The following is a 21655-nucleotide window of genomic DNA, read 5'->3' on the forward strand; positions in this document are numbered from 1 at the left end:
CCTCCTTACAGTTTTTTGATCTTTACATTTTGGGTTAGTATGATGCACTTTTTTAAATTGATGAATTGATATATTTGCTCAAAGCTATAGCTTATATTTGGGGGACACTTTGTTGGACATTTTGTGGATTTTGTGCTTCCTTAGTTCTATTTGTCATTTTATTTGTCTTATTTGGTAATTTCTCCTCTTTGTTGAATCTAGATATTCCTCAGGGGTATATCCTTAGATTTTTTTTCTTTTATATATTCTCTCCTTCAGGACAAGGAGAAAAGCCCTTTCACTTCAAATGAAAGTAGTTCCCTAGTTTTCTAGAAGCTTCTGACATTTTTCTGGTCCCCAAATTCTGTGACAGGCTGTATTTCTTTCCAAAAGTCATTGCCTCATTTTTTCTGGGTTTCTTAACCTATTTAAAATTCTTCCTTTGGTTGTCTGCACTCAAAACCTTGATATAAAAGTTACTTGAGAGATGTGCATTCGTTTTGTCTCCACTCCCTGTCGGCTCTGTCTGCTACAGTCCTTGTGGCATTCACTCTTCATTCTCACTGTTTCCTGCAGCAGTTCTGCTTCCCAAGGGAGGATGAAGGTCGTCCGAGGGAGTTGTCGTCCACCTGGGAGTTAGCTGAGTCCTGTGCGAGTGCCATAGCTGTGAGGAAGGGAGCTGAGGACAGTCCAGTGACTTGCTCCTTTGTTTTTGGTGTGCTGTTGTATGAAATGTTTTGTTCCCCCTCTGCTCTTTTTCAGTATAATGGGCGTTTTGAGTAACAAGTGTGGCTTTCAACTCCAGTATCAAATGATTTTTTCCATATGGCTCCTGGCATTCAGTCCTCAAATGTGTGAACACCTTCGTCGCTACAATATCATTCCTGTTCTGTCAGACATCCTTCAAGAGTCTGTCAAAGAGAAAGTAACAAGAATCATTCTTGCAGCATTCCGTGTAAGTACTCAGAGAGATTGTTGTTGTTGTGTGTATTTGTGTAGCTTTTTTTGCTGTGATACATCTTTGAAAGGTGAGAAATAAGCCATGTAACTGAATGGAATGTGTGTCTTGTGGAAGAAATGTACTTTGGCTGTATTCAGATGGAGAAAGTCCCTTTTTGTGAAGGTGACTACTGCAGGAGTATTAAAGGAGTCCTCTCAGGACCTGTATTTTAGTCTGGAGTTATGTTTCAGATCGTAGGTCTCCTGAGTAGCAGCATGCTTCTGAGTCAACTGTAAGACTTCAAATACATAAACATTACAATTATGTTGTCAGGATATTAGAATTTTGTCAGTTATAAAAATGATCTTGAAGATGAGGAAGCATGAGTATAAGAAAGTAGCTTTGTTATATCACATAAAGTATTGTTAAATGTTTCCTTAAAGCCATTGTCTTTCGTGAATCAGTTGTCTGCTTGGTCATTTTGTTGGTTGCCTTAGGATTCAGATGTGTTTCTGGAAGTTGTCTACCCAAGTGATATTACTGAACATGTTTCATGTGCTGCTTATTACTCTGACAGGTATCCTTCTCAGGAATTCCAGAGCCTTATTATAATGACTATTGTTGTTGTTAATATATGAGGATCTTGGTATTTGGATTGATCTTTGCTTTGCAAATGGGAATGCTGAAGACAGAGGTGGCATTCCCAGTAAGCATCTGATTTGCAAATACAGGTGGTTTGCTTCAGAATCTGCTTTGAACCGTTTGTTTTTGTGTTTACTTAAAATAAACAGCAAGAAGTCAAAGACAAAAAGAAGTATAGTTGTGTTTTGCAAATGTAAGTGGTATTATCAGATTTGTCAAATAATAGTCACTAATATCTGCTAGACATTTCTAATCCTGTAGATGTAAATATATAAATAGGTGTATGATTTTGATTTATATTTACAAATAAAGATAACATAGGGCTCTACAACTTTATTCTTTTAAAAATAAAAAATTATGATTATGTGCATATATGAGAGGGATGTACATGTCTGGGTGCCCCGAGAGGCCAGGAGCAGGCATTGGATCCCGTAGGGCTAGAGTTACAGGCTGTCAGCTGTCCAGTGTCATTTCTTGGAACTGAACCTGGGTCCTCTAGAAGAGCAGGAAGTGTCCTTGGTGAGCCCTCTCTGTAGCTTCTACAATATGTAATATATATGCTTTAATTTCTTTCTGTATAGATCTTCAGTATTCCTTTAGTTGTGTTGTATTCGACTTTGTTACTGTAAGTATTAACTGTTGCCCTATCGGGTGGGGGCATGAGGTATTTAAAGTTTATTTTATACTTCCCTGAATAATTTTATATATGGTTCTGGGTATCTAATTGCTGAACCAAAGGAATACACTTTCTTTTAAAAACATTTTTTTTTATAGTTAATACCAAATAGCTTTCAAAAATGTGGCAGCTTACATTTCCATCTGCTGTGTATTGAGTTTGTTGTTCTTTTGTCTTACTAATACTTAACATTATCCCTCTTAGTTTTTATAGAATCTTCTGTGAAGAATGAAACCATTGTGTTAAATTTTCCTTCTGTTAATAATAAAGTGAAACATCTTTTTTTGTTTATTTTCTTTTATTAGTTCTTTGAGAATTTCATACATACAAGTGTTTTGATCATGTTTACCTTCTTTCAACTCTTCCAAGTCTACCTTCTCTTCCCTTCCCAAACAGTTTTGTATCCTTTTTTGGATTTTCTTTTCCCATCAAGGTCAATTTGTGTTGACCAAATATTCTTAGATGTGTAGCTTTCCACTGGAGCATGGTCAACATCAGGGGCTGCTGAGAAAACTGATCCTTTCTCTCCCCAGAAGCTCACAGTTGTTAATAGCTCCTCAGCTAGTGGGATTTACTCTCTCTTCCCCAATGCTATCTTCCATTCCCTTTGGAAGAGGGAGTATAGTACATATGTTCTACTTAGGCTTGAGCATTCTGAAGTCTTATTCTCTATACCTCGGCTAGTTGTGAGTCTCTGTATAAGCAGAGGGTTAAGAGATGCTATAATCTGTGCTATGGTAGGCCATTACGATTTGTTTGATGTCCATTTAGCAGAATAATAGTAGTATGTTCTCCCCTAAGACCTATGTTCTGTCTAGCCAGAGGTTATTGGCTTAGTGCCAAGTATGGGTTTCATCTTGTGGGGTGGGTCTTAAATCCAAACAGAAAGCTATTAGTTATTGTGATGACATTTATGCCGCTATTATACCTGTGAGCTTGCCTTGGCAGGCTGATTGTTATTGTAGCTCCTAGGGTTCATACTTGGGTAAGATTGATGGCATTGACTCTGGATACATCACAGTGGACATTGGAAAGTAGGGGATTCCATAGCTGACAGAGTCTATGTTATCAGCACTTAGGATGTAATTAGTATTGATGACAGCAGAGTGCACTCAGGTTGGCTCTGAGTGCAGCTTTGTGGACAGAGAAGGAAGTTCCTGGATTCTGGGGGTGACGTCCATGCTTTTCATTTCCTTGGCCTCTCTCCTACTGTATGGGTTCTGGGATCAGGCTCAGGTTGTCAGGTTTGATGATAGGCACCCACTGAGCAATCTCACTGGCTCTATTTGTATAACATTTTGAGGGTTGATTTGGCAGGGGTGGTGGAACTCAAGATACTGATCTTTTGTAGTACTGGGCCAAGATTTAAAGTCTGACCGGAGCTGCTTTAAGCTTTGTTTGGTATCTGTTTCACCTGACCGTCCTCAGACCTTCTTCAATTTTTTGTTCTCGATTAGGTCCTCCTTTTTTCCATTTTGGATCATTATTGTGCACTTGGTGACTGTTAGAAGACAGTATCCCTTGACATTGTAATATCATGCAAGAAAGAAGTGCTTGTCCATGTTATATACCTCCTTTCAGTTTTGTTTTTATCCCCTCCCCTTTGTCTCATGTATCATTTTGTTGATGGTCAGTCCATGTATATACTACTTATTGAAGGCCAGATACTGGAAAGCAGTGTGTTACCAAGGATGTGCAAAGATGACTGAGAAAAATATAACCTTTTCTCAGGGCCTTTGCATTTCACTTAAATCTTTTGGGTGATGGGGTAACTTGAGGAAGTCACCATGTTTATAGTACACAAATCTCAGAGTGTCACAGAACTCTAAAATGAGACAGATTCTTTTGAGAGCTCTCTGGGTCAAGTATCAATTGGCATTGACGATTGAGAAGTAGGGCAACATAGCTCTTTTCTAATTTTCTTCTTGGTTTGGCCCTGAAGAGAGTTCCAAATGGAGTAGACGTAGATGTGCATTCTAGCACTCAATGACTCATGTTGAGAGCCACCCTAGCTGTAGAACTTGAGAAGCTTCTTTCCTCAGAAGAGGGTAATTAGTAATACTTAACTTACTTCATGATTGGTTGGTGGTTCAATGAGATAACAGATGAAGTGCCCTACTGTAGATGTAACCAACCGTCTTATTAAATAAGAAACACAGAACCAATGTAAAAGAGAAAGCTGAGAGGTCAGAGCTCAGAGCTAAAATCTCACCCTTCCTCCTGTGGTGGTCCTAGCTTCCCGAAAGAGAGCTATTTCCTGTGTGTCTGTCTTTTCATAGTATTTTGTTCTGCCTTCTCATTGGTTGTAAACCCAAACATGTGACTGCCTCGTCACTGTCTGTATGTACAGCCCTCTAGGTCTTAAAGGCATATGTCTCCAATGCTGGCTGTATCCCTGAACACACAGAGATCTATGGGATTAAAGGCGTGTGTCGCCGCCGCCGCCGCCGCCGCCGCCGCCGCCGCCGCCGCCACCGCCACCACCACCACCACCACCACCACGCTCTGTCTATGGCTCTAATAGCTCTGACCCCCGGGCAACTTTATTTATTAACATACAATTAAAATCACATTTCAGTACAATTAGAATACCACCACACCCTACCAGTTGTAAATACCTAGCTGTATTTTTTCCTGGCATTTTCCTCATCAAATCATAGAAATTTGCCTATTCCAGAAAACTCTCTTCTCTTAATGCTGTGCTCTTACTAAATCAACATGGAGTAAGAACAGATGTGATTTGTAGTGAGCAGCACTACTATTTTACTAATATCTAAGATGTAAACATGTTATTTAACCTGGGCATTTTGGCTCAGATGTGTAATCCCTGGATGTCAGAAGCAGAGACAGGACCAGCAGATGTGTAAGGTCATTTTTGACTCTGTAGTAAATTTGTGGCTAGCCTGATGTGATGGCTATTCTTAGTTGTCAACTCGATTGCATTTGGAATTAATGAAAATCCCTGGCTGGGTATACTTGTGGGGAATTTTCTTGATTAAATCATTTAAAGTGGGAAGATCAACCTTTAATCACCTGGACCATACCTTCTGGTACTAGCCTGTATATAGGACATAGAAGAAGGAAGCTTTTGTTCTTTGCCTGTTTGCCCTTACTGACACTTTCATTCCTTCACTGACATTGAGCCCACTTCTTCAGGATTCTGGCATATATTGAAGACCAGCTGAGACATCCAGTAATAATTTCTGCTATAAACTGAGGGCCAAACCTCAAAGCAATGTCTTTAGACATATATGTTCTCAGATCTGTCTCATTTTCAGAAATTCTGCCTACAGTTCTCTGGTGGGTCCTTATATAAGGATATGGTAAAGCCATCTGATTTATATCATCAAATAGTTGGGGAATTGTAAAAATCATCCTCAAATTTCCTTAAAAAACATTTAACTGAAGAGGTAGTCTGATCATGATCTAGTCATGTTTTCTCCCATGTCTTTAAACTCAGAAGAAAACTTTTGTGCTGAATGCCTAAGGAAGCTTGCCGAACTGTTATAAACTGAACATGTGTACCCATTGCCAGTCATCATTTCTTTCTTCTGTTAAACTGAATGAATTTTATTTTTGAAAATGTCAGTTCCACTTATTTGTAGTAAGTGCTGGACTTATAATTACATTTTCAATTTCAGTTCCTAAAGTTAATTGGCATGTTTGAATGTCGTGACTAAAGCAGATGCTGACTATCAGCTTTGTTGTCTAGAGTTTCTCTGTATGTTGTCCCCTCCCCCTGTTTGGATTTGCACTTTTGATTGAAGAATTGAGTACATTGATATTTCAAGTTATTAATGACATGTGTGTATTAATTGTCATCATTGTGTTGTGGATTTTTTGGTGTTGTTTGTGTTCTCATTGGTATTTTGTGTTTTAATTATTTTTAATGTATTTCTTTCTACAGTGTCTCTGCTGTACTCATTCCTCTCTACAGCCTGAAATAATGTTTGCTGTATTTTCTTTCGGTTTGATTTGTTAGATACAATTTTTTAAAGGCTGTTTATGTTGTGGGAAGTTTTCTTCTTCAATCATGGTAGATAGTTTTTCTGGCTGTATTAGTCTAGGTTAGCCATCAGAGTCTTTGGGGACTTGGAATGCATTGTTTCAGGATCTTCTGGATTTCAAAGTTTCCATTAAAAAAATCAGCTGTTAATTCTGATGGGTTTTCCTTTATATATGACTTGTGGGTTTTTTTTTTTTTCTTGTAGCTTCCAATGTACATTCTTTGTTAAGTATATTTAGTGTTTTAACTGTGATATACTCTGGGGATTTTCTTTTCTGGCTTTGTCTATTTGGTATTCTCTGTGCTTCTTGCATTTGTATGTGTGAGTTTTTCCTTAGTTTTGGAAAGTTTTCTTCTATGATCTTGTTGAAGATTTATGCCACTGATTTGAGATGTTTCTCCTTCATCTATGTCTATAATTCAAAGGTTTGCTTTTTTTCATGGTGTTCCATATTTCCTGTCTGTCCTTTTCTGTGTTTTTAGACAATTTTTTTTTATATTTCTTGCCTATTTGTTCTAGATCTTCTACTTTATCTTCTAGTCCTGATATTCTATTTTCTCTTGGTTTATTCTTCTTATAAGACTTTCCTTTGAGTTTTCTAGTTGAACTATTGGATTTTTCAGTTTCATCTTCATTTCAGCTTGAGTCATCTTGAGTGTTTCTATCTCCTGATTGAATTCCATTCTCAAGTCTTTGGTTAGTCTGTTATTTTTGTTAGACTTACGTTTATGTTTTCTTGTGCATCGCTCAGGCATTTAATCTCCTTAAGTTCTTTCTCCTTGATTTCATTTAACTGTTCCTTTGTGTCTTCTCTAAACTCTGAATTCTTTGAGGATATTTAAGATTGTTCTTTTAATTCTGCATCTTGGAGTTCATCTAGATAATTATCATTGGCAAGCATTTCTACAGGACTGGTAGATTTTGGAGAGAAGATGTTTGCTTATTACTCTTTCATATTATTGATAGTTTTAGAATTGACTCTGTGCATGTGGACCTCTTTTCTTAGTTCTGAATCTTTTATGTACAGAGCAAGTTGGGGCAGAAGAGAGAATATTCTGGTGGGTTGTGTCTGTAGGTTAGAAATGAATTAGGTAGAATGAAGTCAGGTGACAGAGGATACGGGGCTGGTATACAGGATGTGCTTCGTGTTCCAAGCTTGGAATGTGGAAAGGTAGATCTTGCTGGATAAAAATGTTGGATGTAGTATGGGAAAGTCTTGTTGCTTGAGGGATAGGCAGGGAGGATCCTGGCTGAAGCCTAGAGCTCCTTTGCTGTGAAAGCAAGGGAGGAAGACATGAGAAATCTGGCTACTGAGTGTGGTGGTTGGAGGCAGTGCAGAAGGGATCTATGAGTGGGTTCAGGTAGGGTGCATCTTGGTGGAAGCCTACTGTTTGGTTATGGTATAGGCTGGAGACATTAGACTAGCCTGGTACACAGGTTGTTAGACTTGGGTAGATCTAACTGGTTGAAGAAAAGGCATGTATGGGGAGGTAAAGGAGACTCACCAAGGTAGACCTGGAAGAGGACTTGGGAATTCTGAGGTAGTACAGACAGTGACTGATCTGACTTCTTCAGGGAAATTGCATTTCTTAAAAGTTCTACTACTTCACAAAAATGCTGTAGGCTAGCAGTTAAACTTTTTATAATATTGACCTTTGGAGGACATTTCAGATTTAAACTAGAGGTATTTCATACTCAGAGATAGACTTCTGTTTAGAACTCAGGAAAGAAGGATTCTAGATAGAGTCACCTCTTAAAAGTATTGGTTAAATGGGAAACTAGAAGGAAGATGGATGTCTGCAAATATCATATACTTTCTCTATGTCTCTGTCCAACCCAGAATTTCTTAGAAAAATCAACTGAAAGAGAAACTCGCCAAGAATATGCTCTGGCTATGATTCAGTGCAAAGTCCTTAAACAGTTGGAGAACTTGGAGCAGCAGAAGTATGATGATGAAGATATCAGTGAAGACATCAAATTTCTTTTGGAAAAACTTGGTGAGAGTGTCCAGGACCTTAGGTGTGTTATCATCATCATTATCATTATTATTTGAGATAGGGTCTCATTATGTAGCCCTGGCTGCCCTGGAACTCACTGTGTATACCAGACTGGTCTCAACAGAGAGCTTCCCACCTCTGCTGGGATTAAAGGCATATACCACCACACCTGTCATTAATATTCTTTTAAAAAATTGCTACATACTAAATCTGTTGAGATTTGTTTGACCTTGGACAGAAGGGATCCTGCCTTAGTTTTCTGAGTGGCTAGATTTATAGATGCGCACAGTGGGTTATATAACTTTTAAAGTAGATTTGAATTGATTGCAAAGTATGGAAATCTTATTTCCCTACAATATACTATGTTTTCTGCTGAAGCATCCTACATTGTTAACCATAGGTTAGAGCATTTGACTGTCCTTATTTGGAGAGATTCCCATCATTTTCTTTATATAACACTAGTTGGGTGGTGAATATTGACTTACATCTGTTTTTATTATTAGGTTTAGGATGAATATGAAAAATGCTAATTTCCTTATACTTACTTGTTTATATTAAATAACTATTCAAACAGGCATTCTGGTCAACCTACCCTCTATATCCTGATTATGCTGAATTGTCAGTCAGCATTAATGGTTATATCTTTTAAAACTGTACTTGAAAGTAAGTCCAAGCATGTATTGATACTGTTTGTTTAGTGGCTCTATTAGTTATTTTTCTCATTTTGTTATCACATTGAATGAAAATAATGTATTAATCCCACAAAATGAGAGTAAAGACCATAACCTACATTCTTTGGTCAAATGAAGCTGGCTTTATTTTCTGTCATACAGGGCTATCTCCCTAAAACATGGTTTTAAAAATAGCTCTGAACATAGGAAAAAGTGTGGCTTATATAGCAAACAAAACAAAACAAAACAAACTCCACAGTAACAAACAGAACAAGCACACCTGCAAGGTCAGGGAGTTTTCAAGGACTGGGGGATTTCCAGAGGAATTTTGGTTACATAGGAGTTTATCTGAACATTTCAAAATTGTTTGACAGAATATCTTATCAGGGTATATTCAAGATGTTCATCAAACTTTTTAGGGTGGGGAGCATGTCAAATCTAGAAAGAGGAGGGTAAAGCATGGTCAACTTGAATTTTGCAGCAAATAGAAATGGACTTATTCTGACCTTATTTTTAAAAAAAAAAAAAGCTTCCATGCTTAAGATGGAGTCAGGCTGGTGCTTCAGTTCCTGTGATCCAATCCCCTGACAGGAAACTTGGGGAGAAAAGTTTATGTTGATTCAATTCCAAAGTGTGTGCCCTCTAATCTGGGGTGGGGTGGAGGATGCCATGGTGGCAGGAGCTGTGGCAGCTGTCATATTGCATCTACAGTCAGGAAATAGGGAGGGATGACTGCTTGTGCTCAGGTCACCTTCTTACCCAGTCCAGGATCCCAACCTAGGGAATAGTACAGTTTAAAATGGGCAAGTCTTTGTGCCTTGTCTTCATTGCTTTCTTGTTACTGTGATAAAATAATAAAATACCCTGACAAAAGCAACTCTTTTAAGGGAGAAAGTATTTGTTAGTTTACAGCTGTCAGGGATGTAGTCTATAATGAGAAGGACATGGTAACAGATAGAGAAGGTATAGTAGCAGCAGCAGGAGTCTGGCTGGTCACATTGCATCTGCACTCAGAAAGCAGAGTGAACAGGAAATTGAATCTGTCTGAAAAGCCTCAAGGTCCATCCTTAGTAACCCACTTCCAGTAAGACTCACCTCTGGAACATTCCACTGTCATCTCAAAGCCCTGCAGTGGTGGCCAGAGGCATGTCTCAGTTTATTCTAGATCTTATCAAGTTAACAGATCAACTCATAGTAACTAAACCACATTTAAAACAACCGAGTTACTGTAAGTACATATAGCTATTGATTTTTGAATTATAATGTATTGAGTGTGTTAATATATGCAGATTGTTTGCTCTTAATTTTGAAAGAGATTATTTCAACAAATCATTTCTATATGATTGGTAGTCATAATACTTAAAATTTATACAGATACACATGATTTTTGTTTTTGTGATATAGTAGGATATGCTATTTTAAGAGTCTCTGCTTTGTACATACGTTCACAATAATATATCTACTGACCTGGCAAATTACACTGCTTTGACGTCATGGTAGAAATTATCATTTTTTCCCATTAATACATAGTCATCTATTTATTGGGAGTAAAGATTTTGGGAACAAACAATGATTTTAATATTTCACAACAATAAATTTTGGCATTGTTGAACCTTAGTTCCTATGATTTGTTGGAGATTAAACTGTTTAAACTTACAGTAGTGGTTTATATATAGAGGGCAATCATTCTTGTTTTTGTTTTTGTTTTTGTTTTTTTTTTCGAGACAGGGTTTCTCTTGTGTAGCTTTGCGCCTTTCCTGGGACTCACTTGGTAGCCCAGGCTGGCCTCGAACTCACAGAGATCCGCCTGCCTCTGCCTCCCGAGTGCTGGGATTAAAGGCGTGCGCCACCACCGCCCGGCGGCAATCATTCTTTATAGTTGTTATTTTCATTATTTTTTGAGACAGAGTCTCATTGTGTAGTCTTGGTTGGTCTAGAACCAGATTTGTAGATCAGGTTGGCCTTGAACTAACAGAGATCTGTCTGCCTCTGCTTCCTGAGTACTGGGATTAGAGGTGTGTGTCATCAAGACTCGCTTCAGTCTATGAAATTTAGTGATATGTTAATTTGCTTAATTTTAGAGTAACTCAAATTTTTATAACTGGAATTTATTCTTAAAATTTTATAGCTCATTTGATGAATACAGTTCAGAGCTTAAATCTGGAAGGCTGGAGTGGAGTCCTGTACACAAGTCTGAGAAATTTTGGAGAGAGAATGCTGTGAGGTTAAATGAGAAGAACTATGAACTCTTGAAGTAAGTTTGGGTCACATGCTATGCTTTTTAATTATTCAGATCCTCATTAACATTTGGCTTTGTTGTCCCTAAGAATGAGGTTTTCTGTGGTTTTAGTTTGTTTTCTTGCTGAATTAATGTGTTAAATGCCTTTTATGCTTTTGATCAATTAGATGTCATTTTCTCTTGGAGAAGTGCATGCTCAACTTGATGAGTTTTTTTCTTTTATTTTTATGGGAATTTGATATTTTGAACATGATTTTTTTGTTATGTATTTGTAGCTGAAGTTTTTTCCAGTCTTGTCTGGCCCATGGTCAGGACAAATCTCTCTCACCCGCTAGTCTGGTTTTCAAAAAGTTTTAACTTTTACATAGTAAAATTACATATAACAAAACAATTATTAAGCAAGAATTACATTATCTAGTCTATTTGTATTTGGCAAAATTAAAGAAGATATCCTATATATTTTATATTTGTGAGTTTTATATCTAATTTATCTTTTATTATAACTAAGAAATTATAACTATTTAGTTTTTAACTACATCAAAGATATAATATTACCCGAGAAACGGGAGAAGGATGCAAGCAACTTCTGGGAGTCTTGTAAGAGTGAACAGAGACAGCTGGCAGCCTGGACAGTCATCCAAAAGTTTTTTTTTTTTTTTTTTATAATGTTGGGGCATCTGTCTTTAGCCCATAGGTCTAGAATCTCTCAGTCACTTTTTTCTGTGTCCTGTAGAGTGTCTGGCAGTTTTCTTTGCAAAGCAGGAACCTGAAGGACCATTTTTTTCAAACAAAGTTCAGTGGTCATCTTCTTATAGGTCCTACGTGTCCAGTTGATACATTTTTTTAAGCAGTCCAGACAAGAACAGTTTCTTGTCCAAATGGCTATTTTTGCCAAAAAGAAGATAAACTCCATATAGAGTGTTTTTGATGCCCATCCTCCTCTGTGAAGTAAATCTGGTGCTGTCAGGAACAGACATGTCTCACTGTCCAGAAAGTCTAAATTTTTAAAAATATTTTAAATGCCATATTTTGTAGGTCTTTAAAATGTTTAAAGATTACCTGTCTATCTAAAATATATCTATATATACCTAAAAAACTTAACTAACATGTTATAAGTTTGACTATCATAAAAGACTAATTATTAATCTATATTTCTTAATTATCTATTACAATCTAAATGAGTTACATAAACATAATACCTTAAACAAAAAAATATATATACAGTATAACAAAATTAAGTTTAAATTTGTATCAATAAACTAAAATCCATAACAATGGAAAACATTTTAAACAAGTAGATTCAATAATCTACCCTTTCATCCTATCATATCTAAAATGCTGTGGGATGTTCTGTATGTTAAATGTGTTGCTCTGATTGGTTAATAAATAAAATACTGATTGGCCAGTAGCCAGGCAGGAAGTATAGGTGGGACAAGGAGAAAAGTGAATTCTGGGAAAAGGAAGGCTGAGTCAGGAGATGCTAAGAGCCGCCGCCATGAGTAAGATACTGGTAAGCCGCGAGCCATGTGACAAGGTATAGATTTATAAAAATGGGTTAATTTAAGATTAAAAAAAAAAAACACTAGATAACAAGAAGCCTGCCACGGCCATACAGTTTGTAAACAATATAAGTCTCTGTGTGTTTACTCTGTTGGGGCTGTGAGACTGACGGGTGAGAGAAATTTGTTCTGACTGTGGGCCAGGCAGGACTGGAAAAAACTTCAGCTACATGTGTTAATTGAGACTTTTCTCATTTTGTTTCATGCCATTTTACTCTTTATATGTGTGTAGCTGGAGAATTTTCTCTCCAGGTCCTGCCAAGCCCTGGCAGTCCGACATTCCACTCATAAAATAAACACACAGATGCTTATATTATTTAAACTGTTTGGCCTAATGGCTCAGGCTTCTAGCTATCTAGTTCTTACATCTTAAATTAATCCATTTCTATAAATCTATACCTTGCCACGTGGCTCGTGGCTTACCGGCATCTTCACATGCTACTTCTCATGGTGGCAGCTGGCAGTGTCTCCCTCCTCATCCTTCCACTTCCCAGAATTCTCTCAATTCTCCTCTCTGTTAGTCCCGCCTATACTTCCTGCCTGGCCACTGGCCAATCAGTGTTTTATTTATTGACCAATCAGAGCAATTTGACATACAGACCATCCCACAGCATATGTGTCCTTGATAAACACAAGCTTTTAACTTTAAGAGACTAAATCTACTAATATTTCTATATATGGCTAGTGCTTTTCTATGTCTTGATTAAGATTTTGCCTCTGAAGGGCACAAGGATATCCTTGTATTTTTTATTTTGATCTTTTCCTGTGGTACTGGGATTGAACATACCAGTCAAGTAGGCTATTTTCCATATTTTCTTTCTTTCTTTTTTTTTTTTTAAGATTTTCTTTTCTTTTTTCTCTTACCCCTTTCCTCACCCCCCCCCCTTTGTTTTAATGTGAAGACTCACTTTGTAGCCCAGGCTTGACCTCGGATTCCTGGCAGTCCTCTTGACTGAGCCTCCATGCTGGGATTACAGGTGTGTGTTATTGTTCTCTGCCTGCCTGCCCGCCCTTCCCTTTCTTTTTTGGAAGAGCCTTACTAAATAGTATTACCAAGTCTGCTATGGCAATTAATAAATCTTAAGTATGTAATAGTTTCTCCATTGAAACAACATATTAAATGGTATATACACTAAGCAGTTATCTTTTTATTCTATTCTATGTATAGAAACTTTGTTGTTTAACCTTATATTTAGATCTCCAGTCTATCTGGAGTTGAATTGTGGTTGTGAAGTAGGAATCAGAATTCATTCTTCCCCTCTTTACATGATATCTAATTGAAAATAGTACTTCCTAGGTTGGGGATATGGCTCAATGGGTAAGAGTGATGCTTGCTCTACATTCATTAGGATCCCTAGCACTTACATAAAAAGCTAGGTGTGATGTGGGAGGGTGGACAGAGATAGGAGGATTCCCAGTGCTTACCACCAGCTAACCTAACCAAAAAATTGGCAAGTTCTATGTTCAGTGAGTGCTGCAAGCTATAGGGAAATGTAAAGGAATTCAGCTGCTATCACAAAAGCTACTACTTGGAAAGGTCAAGGACTTCTCCAAAGGCCAAGCCATGGCTTAAGAAGTGTTGATGATATTTTAGCTTTTTTATATGTTAGCTGATTCCTACAATGATTTTCTTGTATACTATGTGTGCTTCCAAGAACTCCTAACAATGTATTTATCTAAAATACCTAAAGCATCTGAGGCCAAACTAAGGTAATAAATACCCTTATGGAAATAGTACCTGTCTCCTCAGTCAGGCGGGGTGGATAGCTTTATTTCTTGTGCAATTAAGCTGAGACCCTCCTTTCTTATACAGCCTTAGTGGTATTTATATGATTATTATAGACTCCTAACATTTTACCTTTTTTGATATACTAACCGATCATTAGCTCTCTATTGACCTCCTCCTTTACCCCTCCCCTTTTGGGTTGTAAAAAGAAAGCCTGACTGTCACTGCCTGAGGAAAAGTCTTGTCTGCATTTATGACCCTGTAGGAATTCAAGCCTGATGACCTTGCTTTGGCTAGAGCACTGCTATTGCATGGGCATATAACTGTAAACCTCAGAGACTTAAGGAGGATTTTGACTGGAGAGGGTTTTGACTGGGGAGCTAGATGGAGAACTAGAAGAATGAGATGGAAGATGAGGAAGAGCCAGATAGGAAAGAACGAGATGGGTAAGAATGAGATGAGAAAGACCAAGATGGGGCAGAACTAAGATGAGAGAATTAAGATAGAACTTACAGGGGACAACAGATAAAGGTAGAGAGAAATCAGGCAAGATAGGAGCTAGGCTTGAGTACAGAACTGTAGCTGTGTAGATAGAATCTTATCCCAGAGGAATAAGGTAGATGGACTAAGAGCTTGGTGTACTTAGATTCTTTTCCTGAAAATAATTCTCGCCATTTGTACAGCCTCTCTTCTGAGCCCCTGGGAATAAGATTATTAAAGATGGTCTTTAATAATATTTGAGAAGTGAGAGGCTGTGTCTCAAGGGACTAAGGCAGAGAAAGACACCAGATGGCCTTCTGGCCTCTGCATGTATGCACACAAAATGAAAAAACAAAAAGAGCTTTTCCTTTTGGGTTCTGTAGCTCTGTCCTTGTCATGATAAGATGACTAAATCTGTGCATCTTCCTTTTGTAGTGAGATATTTATATACCACATACTTAATCTATTTAAAACATACACTTCAGTCATTTTTAGTATATTTACAGTTGTGTGTAATCACCAGTACTGTTAATTTTGGAACATTTTCATTACTTCAAAAAGAAATCCCAGTGTCCCTTAGCTGTTACCTTCTTACACAACTTATTTGTTTAACCTTAAGCAACCTTTCATCTGCTTTATGTTTCTATGAAATTGTCCATTACAGAAATTTTATATATAAATGTAATAATTTATTTGTCTTAAAAATGTTTTATTAGTTGGGTGGTAGTGATGTACACCTTTAATCCCAGCACTTGGGAGGCAGAGGCGGGTGAATCTCTGAATTTTAGGCCAGCCTAGTTTGTGAAGGAAGTTCCAAGATAGTCAGGGCTACATAGAGAACTCTGTCTTGAAAAACCAAACAAAAAATCTTTTATTAATTTATGATAAATTTTGTGCATATACAGTACATTGTGATTGCTGTCAGACCTCACCCTTTCTTTTCTCTATATCTAACTCATCCACCTCCTTTGTACAAGACTCTTGCCCTCATTCATCTTGGTTTTGTTCTTTTGACACTGATGTCTTTCACTTACTGTGTATTCATAGTTCATCCATGCTATATTTCTTCATATAGATGGATAGTACTCCAGCGTACATATAAGACCACTTGCTGTTATAACCCAAAAGTTCATGGACTTCTTTCTGCCTTGTTTATGAAGAGTGATCCCACCAATAATGCTTACTGTACAAGTTGATGTGGGAGCATGTATTTTCATATCTTTTGCTTGAGGCAGCTAGTCATACTGCATCTGCAGTCAAGAAGTAGGAGAGGGACTGGGAAGTTGGAGATGGCTCAGTGGTTAAGAGCACTTGCTGCTCTTCCAGAGGACCCAGATTTGATTTCCAGCACCCACATAGCACCATCTGTAACTCCTGTTCAGGAGGATTGACTGCCCTCTTCTGGCCTCTGCAGGCATCAGGCATGCATGTAGACAAAACATGCAAAGAAGTAGAGTGGTATGAATGCTGTATTCAGTCCACTTTCTCCTTTTTTATGCAGTCTGCCTAATCCCAGCCTAGTATTGGAATCCTGAGTCATATGGTAACTATGTTTAACTCTTTGTGGGAACTGCCAGACTCGTTTTCAAAGTGGCCGTAGAGTTTGTATGATTCTGATTTCTGTGCCTTTTAATCACGATTGGGGATTGAACCAGGGCTTTATCCATAGTAGGCAACTCTATAGTACTGTGCACTAGCCCAAGACTTATAATTATTTGGATTTGGGCCTTTTGACTTTAATTGTCTTAGGGTATGTAATGATATTCTACTGCCACTCCCCCCTCCCTCCACACACACACTGGGTTTTATTGTTGTATTTCCTGATGGTTAATTATCTCAAGTATCTTTTCTTATTCTTACTGATCTTTTGTCTATAAAGGAAAAGCACCTATTTAGATCTTGGTTCCTGTTTTTTTATTTGTTTTGTTTTTTGTTTTTGTTTGTTTAGGTTGCCTTTTTGGTATTTTGTTTTAAGGGTTCTTTATATAGGTCCTCCTTCATTTACACTGGAGTTACATTATTGATAAACACATTGTATGGTGAAAGTTCATTTAGTACATTTAACCTACCAGGCATCATAGCTGAGTAACACAGTGCACTCTTGACTGTGAATTGTTTACCCTTGTGACCATCTAAAACCGGTGGCCCCTGTCTGTCCCATCTCTCAGAAGTACACCATAGTGCAAGCTGATAGCCTGATTAAGGCTGTAATTCAAAGTTCAAATCATGAGTTGGCCCTTGTGAGCTGGGGGCACCTCTATTCTGTGGATGCAAATCTGTATCATATTGGATTGGAAATACTTGTCTAATTTTGTGTGCTGCCTTTTTACTGTCTTGATAGTGTCCTTTTAAAGTTTTAAAATGAAGTCCACTTATAACTTTTCTTTGATTCCTTCTACTTTTGGTATCATAACAAAGAATTTATTGTCAAACTCAGGTCATGAAGATGTACCCAAGAATTTCCCTCTCTTTCCTTCTACTTCTCCCTTCCCCTTCTCTCTTTCTATCTCTGTCGGATATGTATACACACACACACACACACACACACACACACACACACACACACACACACACATATGTACACACTCTTTGTGCTGAATTTTTTGTAACTTGATTTTATTTTTTTTTAAATTTTTTTTCTTGTTGTTATTTCTTTGTTTTTGTTTTTCGAGACAGGGTTTCTCTGTGTAGCTTTTTGCCTTTCCTGGAACTCGCTTTGGAGACCAGGCTGGCCTCTAACTCACTCACAGAGATCCACCTGCCTCTGCCTCCCGAGTGCTGGGATTAAAGGAATGAGCCACCACCGCCCAGCTTGTAACCTGATTTTATGAGAGAGTGTCCTCATATACTCTTTTCACCCTCAGTACACATCTTCTGAGAGCATGTTTTATATTTTTAATATAGGGTCTTGTTGTGTACTTCTGACTATCCTTGAACTTGAGAGACTCTTTTAGCCTTACAAATGCTAGGATACAGGCATATGCCACCTCATCCAGCTAATTTTCTATTTTACATTAGTGTATGTTTATTATCGTCAGTGAACTTTTGTCTCAGTAGTAGTTACAATGCTTATTTTCCCTGCTTTCACAGTACACAGAAGAAAGCTATCATTTGTTTCCATGTCCCACAGTCTCACTAACTAGGCTCAGGTTCTGTCCATTTTTGCTTCACAGACTTTGCCGAAGCACTTCAGAGGCAAAAATCTTCTCTATCATCGTTTCCTGCACTGGGCCATTGTTAAGGCCTTTACCTGCACAGAGAATCATGGATCTTCCCTTTTTCCGTATTAAAGGTTATACCTGAAGGCTATCTTCTATCACTTCTACTTGTTTTCTTCCCTTCTCTATTCAATTCTTCCAGTGGGTCCCATGTTTTTTGGTTCCTAGCCTGGGAGTTCTTGAACACAGATCTAATGAGTACCCTTTCCTTTTTATCTTCAGCTATAGGAAATGGCATGTTGTTGGAGGGCTTCTCTCCAGGTTCCCTAAGCCCCGCAGTTCCACAATCCACTTATAAAATAATCACTCAGACGCTTATATCACTTATAAACTGTATGGCCGTGGCAGGCTTCTTGCTAACTGTTTTTTTTTAATCTTAAATTAACCCATCTCTATAAATCTATACCTTGCCACATGGCTGGTGGCTTACCGGCGTCTTCACATGCTGCTTGTCCTGGCGGTGGCTGCAGTGTCTCTCCCCTCAGCCTTCCACTTCCCAGAATTCTCCTCTCTCCTTGTCCCACCTACTTCCTGCCTGGCAACCTACTTCCTGCCTGGTCACTGGCCATCAGTGTTTTATTTATATAGAATGATATCCACAGCAATGGCAAGCAAGTACCTCTGTCTCATCCTCTCTTTTATCCAATTTACCCAGGAAATCAGAGGTTAAAGTAGAGGATGATAGCATATGTCTTTCCTCCATTGTAATTCCTTCCTTACTCAAGTGAGTTTCTGCTGGGTAGTTATTCTAGCCTCAGTTACATTTTTATTAGACATAGCAGCAGCTGTGCAACTGCCATGGTTAACTGCTTGCTGGAAGTTTTGTCCCATATGTGCTATTTTCAAAGAATGTAGCATATGCTCTAGACCTTGAACACCTCTTAACATGTCTTTGTACTCATGGAACAGACCCTACTCATCAAACAGGCACACTACTCCATATTATATAAAAGATAACCATCTAAGGCTCCCACAAATAGACACTCTAACTTCAGATGGCTCAGTATTAGTTATATGTCCTACTCCCCATAGCAAGGCCTGTGTAATTCTACTATAACAAGAGTATACCACATACCACACAGGGATAGACTACTACCCATGCTGAAACTACCCTCATGGATGGTCTACCCTCAGATTGCTCTCCAAAGTGAGGGCCATGCAATTGCTCCTCCCAAACTCACCTGTGTTGTTGTGCTAACTTTTCCTGGTGAGACACAAACATCTGTTCACCTCAAATAGGGCTCCAATGACAGAGCACAGTACAATTCTACCAAATTCTAGCTTAGTGAACTGATGGGTTTATTCAGGTGGCTTATAGAGCATGGGTTAGAGGTTGCTTCTAAGAGTGTAGGTAACTCTGAAACAGCTACATCACTATGAATCATCATTGATGATGACTTCGTGGAAACTGCAACATGAAGTCTTTGTTTTGGTTAGCAGCTAACAACTGTCTATAACTCCAGTTCCAGGGATTCTGAGGCCCTCTTCCCAGCCTCCATAGGTACTGCATGCACTAGGTACTTTATACATGGAGGTAAAACACATGAAATGAAAATAAAAGAATTTAAAAAAAGAATAGGGACAATTTGGAATATTCAAAATATAAATAAATATTTGGAAAACTGAAGGTGTATTTTGTTATCTTCTAGATTCTCATGTGCTTATATTGAAGGAGTTATTGTCAAGGTGCTGTTATGTAGTATATGGATAGGCAGACAGCAGGTAATAATTTGATTCATTTTCAACATTTGTTGTGTCCTGAGACACATTACTTCTGAGTCTCATTTCATCATAAATGAGTTGTGAAGAATGTATTTACATCAGTTTGAAAATGAGTATGTATTACAAATCCTCATTCTTTCTTCCTTGGTGATTTCTCAGTTAATCCAGAAGGTAGAAGCTGTGTAATCACTGCATAACAAAATGATCCTCTGATTGACAGTGTCTTCATTTCTACTTTCTGTGTGGAGATTTCAGGGAGGTGACAGGCTGTGGTTAGACTTGAAGTTTCAGTATTAGGAAATGTCAGACAAATGTCATCTACAAACTAAGCAGTGTTTGTAGATTTGGATGTGTTTGGGGTTATTTATTTTTAAACAGGCTGGCATAGAACTCTTGGATTCCTAATCTTAGCTTCTCTCTCCGAGTGATAGGATTATAGGGCTGGGGCACCACACCCAGTTTAGAGTCATAAAATATTTTAGCAAACTTAAGAGTTTTATTACAAGTAAGCATTTACTTTAGTGCAAATAATATAAGCAAAGATAGTGTGATTTCCTAGTAAACATTTTTAGAAGGCTTATATTTTGTGAACAAGTGGTTTATATGTGATCCAAAAACTAAATGGTTTTTAATTGTTTTCTATTAAATATTCTATTTTTAAAAATATTTATTCATTTTATTTGTATGTTTGCATGCCTGAGTGTATGCTTGTGTAACCCTGTGCATGCAGGAACCTATTGAAGGCTAGGTGTCAGATCCCCTGAAACTAGAGTTACAGACACTTGTTTTTTCTTTTTAGAAAAAAAATTTTATACATTTTTACATACCAATCAAAGATCCCCCTCTTCCCTCCTCCTGCCCCTCCAGGCTCCCCCTCCCAACCCGCCCCCCATTCCCTCCTACAAGAAGGTAAGGCCTCCCATGGGGAGGTACATTTAGTAGAGGCAGTTCCAAGTCCCTCCCCCTGCCTCAAGGCTGTGCAAGGTGTCCCATCATAAGTAGTGGGCTCCAAAAAGCCTGCTCATGTACCAGGGATGGATTCTGATCCTACTGCCAGGGGGCTCCTTAAGCAGATCAAGCTACACAACTGTCTCACTTATGCAGATATCCTAGTCCAGTCCCATGGAGGCTCCACAGCTGTTGATCTAAATTTCATGAGTTCCCACTAGTTTGGTTTGATTGTCTCTGTAGGTTTCCCCATCATGATCTTGATGCCCCTTGCTCATAGAATCCCTCTTCCCTCTCTTCGACTGGACTCCTAGAGCTTGGCCTGGTGTTTGGCTATGGATTTCTGTATCTGCTTCCATTTGTTACTGGAGAAAGGCTCTATGATGACAGGGTATTCACCAATCTGAGTACTGGGATAAGCCAGTTCAGGCACCCTCTCCACTATTGCTAGTAGTCTAAGGTGGGGTCATCCTTGTGGATTCCTGGGAACTTCCTTAGCACCCAGTTTCTCCCTATCTCCATGATGTCTCCCTCTATCATGGTATCTCTTTTATTGCTCTCCCATTCCATCCCTGTTCCAGCTCGACCATCCCATTCCCTTTTGTTCTCATTTCCCATTTCTTACCGTCTATTGCCCACCCCTCATCTCCAGTTTACTCATGGAGATCACATCTGTTTCCCCTTTCCAGGGTGATCCATGTGTTCTTCTTTGCTAGCTAGCTTCTCTGGAGCTGTGGGTTGTAGTCTTGTTATCCTTTGCTTTACATCTAGTATCCACTTATGATGGATACTAGATGTAAAAAAATACTATGTTTGTTTTTCTTACTCTGGGTTATCTCACCAGGATGATA

At 38.3% G+C, this 21655-nt stretch overlaps 1 protein-coding gene across 9 annotated transcripts in view; it reads left to right on the plus strand.

Moving 5' to 3' along the window:
- Atp6v1h (ATPase H+ transporting V1 subunit H) overlaps window positions 1-21655 on the plus strand; it is a 111289-nt gene that overhangs the window by 43113 nt on the left and 46521 nt on the right. For all 9 annotated transcript variants that reach the window (XR_013049014.1, XR_013049017.1, XR_013049016.1 and 6 more), the window contains 3 exons: window positions 742-934; window positions 8085-8263; window positions 11041-11166. Coding sequence is in view for 5 of the 9 variants with exons in the window: in XM_076563985.1 (XP_076420100.1) it covers window positions 742-934; window positions 8085-8263; window positions 11041-11166 (498 nt within the window). In the remaining 4 variants the exon portion in view is untranslated. The remainder of the gene's footprint in view (window positions 1-741; window positions 935-8084; window positions 8264-11040; window positions 11167-21655) is intronic.

This window comes from Peromyscus maniculatus, chromosome 2 (genome assembly GCF_049852395.1).
Source record: "Peromyscus maniculatus bairdii isolate BWxNUB_F1_BW_parent chromosome 2, HU_Pman_BW_mat_3.1, whole genome shotgun sequence".
In the NCBI taxonomy this organism is placed as follows: domain Eukaryota; kingdom Metazoa; phylum Chordata; class Mammalia; order Rodentia; family Cricetidae; genus Peromyscus; species Peromyscus maniculatus.